The sequence below is a fragment of the Schistocerca gregaria genome, chromosome 1 (genome assembly GCF_023897955.1).
Source record: "Schistocerca gregaria isolate iqSchGreg1 chromosome 1, iqSchGreg1.2, whole genome shotgun sequence".
Classification (NCBI taxonomy): Eukaryota; Metazoa; Arthropoda; class Insecta; order Orthoptera; family Acrididae; genus Schistocerca; species Schistocerca gregaria.
In genome coordinates this window covers 142,886,399-142,898,129 of record NC_064920.1, presented here as the reverse complement: position 1 = coordinate 142,898,129, position 11,731 = coordinate 142,886,399, and the positions used below count along the sequence as shown (strand labels likewise).

Sequence of the window (11,731 nt, the reverse complement as noted above, 5' to 3'; positions counted from 1 at the left end):
TCCCTAAAGTTATATTATACCACGCACCCAACTTACACAGTATCATAGTCCATCTTTGTGCCATTAATGTTTCTATTACTTTGATCATAGGTTATTCTACTGATTGTATGTGACCCATTTACAGTAACTAACCTGTTAATTCCCCTGCTAGCTCACAGTGAACCCATTAACTAGAATATCTCTCTACTTTTCTGATCAAAAGTAGGTCACATCCAAATGCAGGTACATCCTATACTAGCTGATGCACAATTACTGTGGAAGAATGTGTGTTGGTATAAAAGCTAAGCTGATGGTAATCACATGAATCGCAACCATTAAGCTATGGCTAACTACAAAGTCAACCATCCATTTGCTGAATATGTTGCACACTAATGATTTTGACAGCCATATCAACACCTTTGGCACCACTCCCCTCTCCCCCTAGCACTGTTTCCCGTGGCCTTTCAGGTGGTAAGTACTCCTTCACTGCATCATCCATTCCACAAAGCCTCCTCTAGTTCCCATTCTCATCCACTCCATTTCCATTTCTTTCTACTGCAGAATTTCTGCTATGAGCCATTAATATTGTATCCATATTTGTTCTCTGTTCAGGCTGCCCATTGTGAGGGTATGGAAGTACCAAGAAAGCAATACTATTATTGAGATTTTCAAAGAGGAAACTTTGAATATTCTGACTGCTATTTTTCATTTGTTCATACTAAGTTGCTACCTGCTGTAGTAAAATGATAGTGCTGTTCATACTTACATCCATCATTTGTTCTTCCTTATTCTGGATTTGTATATCTTTGGGTTGAATTTGATTTCGAAGTTCTTCTGTTTTATAATGCAGTATAAATTTCAACTTACTGAGTTCTTGATTACTCTCTTTCAAATCAGATATTCCTTTCTCCTGCAAAAAATGGTAAAAGTAAAAAAAAAAGGAATGAAATTTTATAACACGTACATTGTAATGTTACTAGGCATGTATTGCCTTGTCTTGGAGGGCGTTGTCTCGTTGACAGAGTTCTTGTTTTAATTCCTCAGTATCCTTTTCCAATGAAGCAATTTTATGCTGGAACTTATGATGCTCAATTAATGTCTCATTAAATGTTACAGCACATTCTTCTCCTGCTTTCTGTAAACTATAACATGAATTAATGTACACAGTTATTATGAAGTTATTAGATAGTATCAGAAAACAATGACTGTCAAACACATATTTACATGGATTAGATGTACTGTCTTAGGGATATAAAGTGACTGCCTTGTAAACAAATCTATATAAATGAAAGGCAATGTCCTGATTGACAGAATCAGCATCACCCAGCCCAAATGCCTAAGGATAGAAACTTGAAAATTTGACAGAGTGTTAACCCTAGATTTTAGGCATTGTTTAAGAATGGATTTTTTCAAAATTCCACCCCTGAGGGAGTAAAATAGGGATGAAAGGTTTTTTGAAAATCTGTCACTATTAAGGTCAGTTTGAAGCTAACCTTATGAAAATTGGTGTTTGGTTTCTCAGTCTGTGTGTGTTTCAGCATTTTTGGGAAAATCCAACCAATAAGGGGGAAATAGTGGGTGAAATTTTATTGATAATAAATTTTTGTAAAAACTACTAAAGCATTTTCAAAGCTAAATCTATGAAAATTTTTATTCGGATTCTCTACCGGAAATTTAAAAAAAAATGTTTCACTGGTTTTGGAAATTCAACTGCTAAGGAGCTGAAATAGGCAATGAACATTTTTTTTAGAAAATATTTCATTATATTATAAAATTTTTAAATCTAAATCTATGAAAACTGGTGTTTCAGTTCTCAGTTAGATATAAAGAAGTATGTGTTAGGGGATGAAAGTTTCTATGGAAATATAACCACAATAGTGCAAAAGGCATTCTTAACAAACATGTTGGGCTCTAGCTACCAGAATCATTTTTTGGTGAGAAGTATATTTAGAAAAGACCATGCTTCTAGGGCCTTAATTAACATGACAAGTTCAGAAGGTGTTGCAATTTGTGAAAAACATAAAAATTTGATTAAAGGAAAAAAAACTCTGTGAGGACCAATTAGTTTACATGACATGGGATTTTCAGTTACAGACCATACAAACAGTATCATAATTGGTTTTGACATCTTAGCAAGTCATGATCAGATGAAGTGTTTCAAAAGAAAGAAAATGGAAGTAGTAAAATATTAGCAAACTAAATTACGAAATCAAATTAATTTATATGTACCTACCTACACACACTTGAATATATTACATAGTAGTTTATCGAAGTACAACTGGACAAGTGAGAAGAATCATTCACATTGTAAATATATCTGCCTTCTTATCATTGGAGCTGCATTAAATAACAGGCTGAAGGAAGTTACACGGAACGAATCAAGTCCTTGCGGCACAAAAGCATAGAACTTTATTAAGTTACTTTTTGGTAGTTTGTTGTCATGCTTTTGTTGAAACTTGATCATTTATTTAGCTTATGTTTTGAAACAGCCATAAAGAAATGAATAATATTATCACTTCGTATGTTCCTCTTTCACTGACTTATTGAAAGTTTTCATTAAAGTCTTTTGTGAGCCTTCCATATGAAGTAACTCTTAGTACCATAGTGAACTGATATATTTGTATTTGTAGCAGAACAATATTCAAGTTTGGTTTGCAAAGATTTATTTATTTCATTTAGTTTTAAGTGTAGTGGGGCTGCAGTTGACCTAGTTCATTGAAGATTTCTATACCATAACTTTTTACATGCAATTTAAACATGCTTTCATGTTTTTTGTATCAAAATATATCTGTGTGATGTGATATATTCTCTACTTTTGAATGCTGAATGTTGCAAAAAATGTATTTCATATTGTACACACATTAAATTTTTTTTTTTGCATCACCTCGATTCTGAGAGGTCCCAAACCTGTACAGAAAATTGGAATAGAGATTAATGTAAACATCATTTCTGCCCTTTTTATTGCTCATGAAAACCACACATTGTGTGTTGTGCCTCCATACTGAGAGACCTTCAGAGGTGGTGGTCCACATTGCTGTACAAACTTGTACCTTTAATACCCAGTAGCATGTCCTCTTGCATTGATGCATGCCAGTATCCGTCTTGGCATACTATGCACAAGTTCATCAAGGCACTGTTTGTCCAGATTGTTCCACTCATCAACAGTGATTTGGCATAGATCCCTTAGATTTATATTAGATTAGATTAGTTTTTCGTTCCATAGATCCATGTTGAGGAGATCCTCGTGGATGTGGAACATGTCACCTTTTTTTTAATTTTTAATTTTTATTTTTTTAAAGCTGAAATAACAATACTAATAGTATAAATATATACAACACATCATTTGTTTCTATTAAAAATTTGTCAATGAAGTAGAAGGAGTTGGCCACTAGTAAGTCTTTCAGGCTCCTTTTAAACTGATCTCTACTTGTAACTAATTTTTTTATGTTTGCTGGCAAATTATTGAAGATGAGTGTTCCTGAGTAGTGGACCCCAGAGAGGTTAGTTGGTCACATTGTCCATAAACAGCCCCTCTCAGTCTATCCCAGTCATGTTCGATAGGGTTCATGTCTGGGGAACATGGGGCCACTCTAGTCCGGCAATGTCATTATCCTGGAGGAAGACATTTACAAGATGAGCATGATGGGGTCACAGATCATTCCTCTGATTTTTAGTGAATATCTATGTGAATAATGGGATATTTTTTAGAATAATCTTTACAAGTTTATTAGCATCATGCATGTAATAATTCATAGTAAACTGATGGTTGTGACTTATAATGGCACATTCTGAAGATGATTACCTCAGCAGTATGCTGCTGATATGGTTGCACTATCGGTTGGAGCATGGCATTCACATAGCCATTAGGGCGCCTTCTATGACTGCCAGTGGTGTAAGTCAGCCCTATGTAATGACACCCCAATACATCAGGGAACCTCCATGTTGCTGCACTCACTAGAAAGTGTGTCTAAGGTATTCAGCCTGATTGGGTTGCCTCCAGACACGTCTCCAATGATTATCTGGTTGAAGGCATATGCGACACTCATCGGTGAAGAGAACATGATGCCAGTCCTGAGCGGTCCATTCAGCATGTTGTTGGACACATCTTTACCGCACGGTATGGTGTTGTGGTTGCAAAGATGGACCTCACCATGGGTGTTGGGAGTGATGTTGTGCATCATGCAGCCTATTGCGCACAGTTTGAGTCATAACTTGATGTCCTGTGGCTGCATGAAAAGCATTATTCAACATGGTGGCATTACTGTCAGGGTTCTTTCAAGCCATAATCCATAGCTAGTGGTCATCCACTGCAGTAGTAGCCCTTGGGCAGCCTGAGTGAGGCATGTTATTGATAGTTCCTGTCTCTCTGTATCTCCTCCATGTCTGAAAAATATTGATTTGGTTCGCTCCAAGATGCCTGGACACTTCCCTTGTTGAGAGCCCTTCCTGGCACAAAGTAACAATGCAGACATGATTGAACCATGGTACTGACCATCTAGGTATGGCTGAACTACAGACAACATGAGCCTTGTACCTCCTTCTTGGTGGAATGACTGGAACTGATCAGCTGTCGGATCCCCTAATAGGCACTACTCATGCATGGTTGTTTACATGTTTGGACAGGTTTAGTGACATCTCTGAATAGTCAAAGGGACTGTGTGTCTGATGCAGTATTCACAGTCAATGTCTGTCTTCAGGATTTCTTGAAACCACGGTGACACAAAACTTTTTTTGATGTGTGTAGTGTCAGTTTTAATCTACATTTGTCCTTCATATAATTTTAACAGCAGTAACCTTGTTCAAAAAATCATTCCTCTGAATTTTAGTGTATATCTATGTGAATAATGGGATATTTTTTAGAATAATCTTTGCAAGTTTATTAGTGTCACGCATATAATACTTCATAGTAAACTGATGGTTGTGAGTTACAATTGCACATTCTGCAAATTACAGGAGAAGTGTCTGTATTGGTATATTAAATAATGGAAAAACCCAAAATGCAATAACAAGAACAAAATGTATGGATTGCTGATGACTACATAGGGGAGGCTGTGAATAGGAGGCAGGCACATTTAAAGTACATTTAAAAGCAGATTCATAACTCACACACATGGTCACTGTTGTCTCTAGGCACTAAGGTCTAATGGCAGTGAGCAGCGATCTTAGCTGGGTGAATAGTGGGTTCAAGAAGAAGTGTGGGTGAGCAAGAGGAAAATTAGTAGGGTAGGGGTTGGGAGAGACATTGTAGTGCTGCCTGTGGCAGGGTGTAGTGATGGGGCTTTGACTGAATAGCAGACTTCAAATTTCACCATCAGGGTGTTGCATTGAGGGGTAAAAAGAAAGCAGACAGAAGCAGGGAAGAGGAAATAAGAGGAAAGAACTCTGTAGGTCCAAAGGAGGGGGGGGGGGGGGGTGTTATAATGCATGTGTGAGGCTGGAGTGGGAATGGGGAAGGTAGTGGTCCAAAAACAGCTCTCCCAGCTTCCGTACTTTTTCTGCCCCACATACCCCCTGGCTGGCCATAAAGGATAATAGCTTTGTGACTTATTACCATCCTGCATTGAGGCAAGCAAATTATGCTCTCTGCCAGGGTTTTGACTACCTGTCATGCCCTGTATTCAGAAATATGCTCCCCACCATCTTTCCTACACTTCCAACCTCCCACACTGGCATAATGCTATCCATCCAGCATATGCAGTATCTTTGCAATTCCCTAATCCACTTCTGCAACCAACCCCTTGCCCCATGTCTCATATTCCTGTAATAGAGCTAGATGTCCTTCATCTCTCCCCTACTATCATGCCACTACTACCTGCCCCATTCCTGTCACAGGCATCTCGTAGTGTCATCAAAGGCAAGGGGCACCTGGGAAAGCAGACATGTGGTCTATCAACAAAGCTGCAGCCACTGGGTGGCAATGCATGTGGGTGTAACCACTAACAAGTAGACTTTTGGAGAAATGGCTGCCATCAAACTATGGCCAAAAGAGAGGTGGACCATCCAGTTACTGAGCATGCCACTTAACAAATCCTTTGTGGTGTATGCCATCTGGATTCTTCCTGCCAACATGTTCTGCTAAAATGAACAGGTAGGAACCCTCTCTGCAACATATCCTTCATTCTTGTAACTCCCATCCACTCTCTCCCATCCTCAACTTTTGACAGTCCTTGTACTCCATCCACCCATTCATTTACAAATGAATCACTGTAATCATCAAAAACATGCTTATTCTCATTTGCAATTACAGAGTCCTCTAAAATCTGTACAAACTCTTCCTCAGAAAGACTTTCACATGAAGAACTAGTCATTTCATGCTATCATTAACCCCTTTTTGTCACTAATGAAAATCATCAATGGTCACTGTCATCCAGGAATATGATGTGATCATTTCTTGACAAATAAGGACACTGCTCCATGGTGAAATTTTATCCTTCCTTTTATTTTCTTCATCTCAGATCTTAGTAGGACATCCGAAATTGGTTTTCATTTCTCAACATCTCATTTTCATGACAGGCACTTCACATCATCTCACATCATGACATACCAACTCCCAACTTACTACTCTGTGACTGAATGACTAAGCTATTGACAATCGAAGAGATATGGATATTTTTATATGAAGATATGTATTTTCAGGTGATATACTTGATTTTTAACCAAAGAGGCACTACTAATTAATATTTCATAGACAAAAGCATTTCTCTAATAATTTTAACCTTTTGAATAATTATGGAAGACAATAAGTGTGATTATAATACTGAATCTGAATATTTTTAACCTCAAAAATGAACAGTACTGTGAAGTATATTAGAAATGAAAAATTAATTACATTTCTCATAAAAATAGTTAATTTTATATTAGTATTGAAGAGGCATGTTGAACACTTTGATTACAGTGCCTACTAACATTAATGTAATAAATACAACACAGCTGCTACAGTTAGGCATCAAGTTAACTCAGGTTTTCATATGTGGCATCACTATGCAGCATTGATGCCTATCACATTGACATTTGAGAATGGAGCTTATGAGAGCTATGAAAAATTGTCTCATATGAACATCAGAGTGGAAAACAAAATTGACAGTGCTGAGCAACACAGCAACTTGCCATGTAGCAAACAAAACTTATGAATTTTTGAAGTAAGCTATTCAGATAATTTGCAGAAAGAGTTGCTAATACAGTATGTTTTTAATTTTCTTTCCATCTCATTGGGGTTCTCAAGTTATTTCTTTATGCTAGACAAGAGACTATTAGATGGCTTTGTAATAGAGTTCATAGCTTCATTGTGAACTGTAGATAATGAGGGAAAGTCTACAAGAAATTTTTGTACCTTGTATTATGATTGATGTGAGTCATTGCTCGGCTGTTACTGATTTTTAGTGTCAATAACAAAAACCATGAAGATGTAAATGTAGTGGGAAGTGAGTGTCATTCTTGCCACTGGATGCCTCACATTATTGGCAGTGTCCATGAATAAAAATTTTGATGTTTTTTTCAAAACATTGAGCAAAATTTCTAGTAACATTATTCAGCCATAAAATTTTTGAATTACTTCAAAATGTGCAGCAAAATTACTTAATTCTACACTTGAAATAAGATATACGCCTCATCAAAAATGGATTGTGCAAAGAACACCTAACACTGATAAATAAACTCAAAAGTCTATGCAATATGATCTGTGTAGATGTGATTAATTAAAATGAATACCTTTTAAGTCTGTTTTTCCAAACTGTAGCTTCTTTTCTAAAACTATCACTTATATTTCTTTCCTCTCTTAATAACTGTTCATACGCTGTCCTTAGATCTACTGTCTCATGGTCAGCATCATCTTCAATCTGCTGTTTTATTTCTTCATGTTTCTGTGTTTGTTTTTCTACTTGCTTCAGAAGCTGTATTAGGAAATAAAATAAATTTAGTAATACTAATGGATTTCTGATTTACTGTGCATAATTTTACAAAGTCAGAATCATAAGATCTTTAACTGTTTTCTTTCTGCAATCATTATGAAATGTATCCCTAATTGTGAACATTGCTGTATCCTAAGGAAATAATAGAAAATGAACAAAATGTTGTTTACACAAGAACTATGATGACACAAATCAGCAATTAAATTTATTGAGAAATAGGACAATGCTGTATGTTATTAGCAACTAATGATCAACACATGTTGCAGTAAAATCCTTTACTCTATTGTAACTGACTCAGTTATAAGTAAAAAGTGTTTATTAAGAAATAGCATTCCTACAATTTCTATTTGAGTTCAAAGGTAAGTTGCATTGTCCACTGGATTGCCATCACAATTATGTTTCATACTGATATAAAACAAGATGTGTTCAATGATACTAATCACAACTTAAAGGATGTATCTGTTGTACAGAGCAGAAATACTGAACATTCCATCCTAGATGTGGAGAAGCACTGTCCTCAACAGTGCTTTCTTTCTATTGTGGAGTGAGTACTGAGATATTCAAACTTTTTTAACCCCACAGAATATGCAAATAAAGACACCAACATAACAATATGTTAAGCATTGCCCACTTCCAGCTAGGCCTTTTCATCAGGATGTCACAGATATCACAGGCTGGTCATAACTGTGGCAAGCCAATATAAAACCAACTGGCAACTCACTCTCAGATTTTCTTTGCTAGCTGTTGTTATACAACTCTGCCTCTCCCAAGTGATTTTTGACTGCTACTGTAGTTTACCCAGACTGGATTGGACTAGTGTTTGAGTAGTGACTGCCATTATTTCTAATTAACGTGTGACAAGTGACAGGCCTGGTATAACATTTTTGTATAGTGCGTCTATTGGACAAGTGTTTGAATTCTGTCACTGAAAGACTTATGGGGTATGGTTTATAACATTAGAATTGCAATACCCATGCACAATAAAATGGTCAAGCTTGGACTTACATTAATTTAAATTAAGCTGTATTATTGTTTGCTTTTAATCTATGATCATGAAATGTTTGTAGGCCCTAAATCAAGTGTTAAAATATTGGCATCAATGAGGTTCTAGTTTTGTTTAATTAAGCATTACTATGTATATGGATGCTTCTGAATTTTTGGCAGTAACAGGAAAACCAGGATCACAAATTGGTGAAGCACTTAGCAGTTCTCCACTGCAACAGTCAGAGGCACTGCGAGCTATCCTAACATTCCAGCCATTTAACAAATTCCAAGAACAGGAAAACCAGGATCACAAATTGGTGAAGCACTTAGCAGTTCTACACTGCAACAGTCAGAGGCACTGCCAGCTATCCTAACATTCCAGCCATTTAACAAATTCCAAGAACACTGGGGAAATATTTCTAGAATATCTCATGCTGGACTTTCAAGGGCATGATATAAAATGTTCACATCACTGGCAGGACTTTTGCTTTCCATGAATGCACAGTTATAATATCTGATGCATGAGTATTACCTTCACCTGACATATCTTCTTCACTATAAGAGCACTTTTCCAACAAAATGCATATGGAAGTGGCAGGTATAGAATTCTTACCATACTACAAGTCAGACACTGTAAGTTAAGTGTCTGTGATTGTGGATTTGCAGGGTCAGAGTAGAAAATGTCAATTTACTTATATGTGGAGGGTCAATAAAATGCAGAATTTAATACATGATATAGTGATTCTCTCAGCCCCAGATAAGTGCGTCTGCATGTCAACCTTACAAAAATGTGACCCTTTCTTTGCCGAAGCAATGCAAATTTCTTGTGCTTTTGAATTATAACAAGCCACATACAAACTTTATCAACAGACTTTGAAATTCCACATGTATCCCAGAGCAATAATATACAGTGCAGTGGGTTTCTGGAACAGTTCCATTTAGTGGTGGTCAAGCGTTCTCATACTCCATCAGTTCAGGCTAGTACCAAATGTTGTTTGCAGTGATGTAATTTCTTTCCAAGTTGCCCAGAGTTTTTGTCCTTGCAACACAGATGGGAATATTGACGTATAATGATTGTTATAGGTGTTTATACAGAGTTCATATAGCAGATGTATGCTGTAGCCTAGTAAATATTGGCCCCAGATGATTCAAATTTATAACATTTCAACATTTCAGGCAGTGATTATGTGCTGGGTTCATGACAAATTTTATTACATTCAAAAGTGCAAGAAATTCCAGTGACTTTTCTTTTAGATATTGCCACAATGGCTCCTGTCATTAATCAGTCTACGTGTGGAAACACCCTTCATCAACCAAGTGCAATAAAAGTTATGGATGTATAGTCACCATGAGGCACCACTTTTATGTCTTGGCAGCTGCCAGTCACATATAATGAGGTCCCTCAAACAGTCATTTTTGATTGTGGCAATCTGTCAATTAAGAACTTTTTTGGTCTCAACATGTATCCCATCTTTGAATTTTCATTACATCATGAAGTGCACTACACTGGCTCATCAGTACCCTGTGAAATGATTTATACATCTTATACACAATTTTCGCTACTATCTGAAAGAATTTCTGGGAAGGTGGTTGACTTTCTGGCCCGCATTGTCTTAAGGCCAAGAGTAAGTCCGCAATTTTGCAAAACTCATCCGATTTCACTGGCCACAAAGGATGAGATTAAAATTTACCTAGACATATTAGAACAACAATATGTTTTGTCTCCCATTTCCTACAGCCCATGGGTTTCACTTTTAGTGTTGATTATGAAGCTGGGGGGTCTTTTTGGTTTTGTAGACATTTCATGCAAACCATTACTGTACAAGAAGACACTGATTTTTATACATTGCCTCATCCAGATGAATATTTTGGTATCTTGAACAGGGTACTGCAGGGATTCTGTAATGTATGAATTATTTTAATGATGTTGTGGCCACTGTGCACACAACAGAAGAACATTTGCATAACATACACCTTATTTTTGCATACCAAGGTCTTAAATGTAATGTACTTTCTTTTAAATAGCAGTCAGTTATTTAGGCTGTATCATCAGTGAAGATCTCTGGTCCACCAGAGAATATATAAAGGCTATTCAGAATGGCTGTGTCTGTATTAAGAAAGGAACTTCAAGCATTTTTAGAAAAATTGCTAACCAAGCAATTGTCACAATAATGCCATCTGGCTTTTCAAAAATAGCAATTGCTTTCCAATCAGCACCTTGTCTTGTGACTTATCAGCCTCACTTGCCACTGATGTTGGCAACAGTTGCAGTTCCAGATGGCATTAGGGCTGTTCTCTCTTATAACTTAAATAAGGATGCCATATAGCCAATTGCATTTATGCCAAAAACACTTACTCTAGCCTAAGACCATTATTTTCAGATCAAAAAGGATCTGTTGTCTATCATATTTGGTGTTCATAAATTTCAATTTTTTTTGTATGGTTGCAAATTTCATCTTACCACTGACCGTATGTTGCTTATCACTTTTTCAGCCTAAAGCAAAATTGACAGAATATACGGGACATTGCCTTCATTGATGGGCTCTCTATTTCAAAAATTTCCAATATTCCATTCCCTATCATACTTCTTCTCAATACTCTAATGCAAATACTTTCCTCTGCCTTCGGGAAGATACTGATCCTGGATTTGATTGTTAGGGGACAGTTTGTCTAGAGTTAGTTAGTTGTCTGGAGCAATTGCTTGACAGGTTCCCTGTAAATTCCTGGGATGTTGCAACAGAATCTATGAGTGACACACATCCACAATGAATCCTGCAATATGTCCATATTGGATTCACCTACCAAGGCCTCTGGTGCAGAATCACCTGGCCTTTGCTCCAGTACTTTTTTATTTTTCATCA

At 36.7% G+C, this 11,731-nt stretch overlaps 1 protein-coding gene across 1 annotated transcript in view; it reads right to left on the bottom strand.

Moving 5' to 3' along the window:
• Positions 1–493: 493 nt before the first annotated feature.
• Positions 494–11,731, bottom strand: part of LOC126335040 (cilia- and flagella-associated protein 57-like) — a 33,258-nt gene continuing 22,020 nt past the window's right edge. The window contains exons 4-7 of the mRNA XM_049997948.1: positions 7,687–7,868; positions 971–1,121; positions 699–889; positions 494–632 (exon numbers count right to left, since the gene is read on the bottom strand). Of these exons, the coding sequence (XP_049853905.1) occupies positions 494–632; positions 699–889; positions 971–1,121; positions 7,687–7,868 (663 nt within the window). The remainder of the gene's footprint in view (positions 633–698; positions 890–970; positions 1,122–7,686; positions 7,869–11,731) is intronic.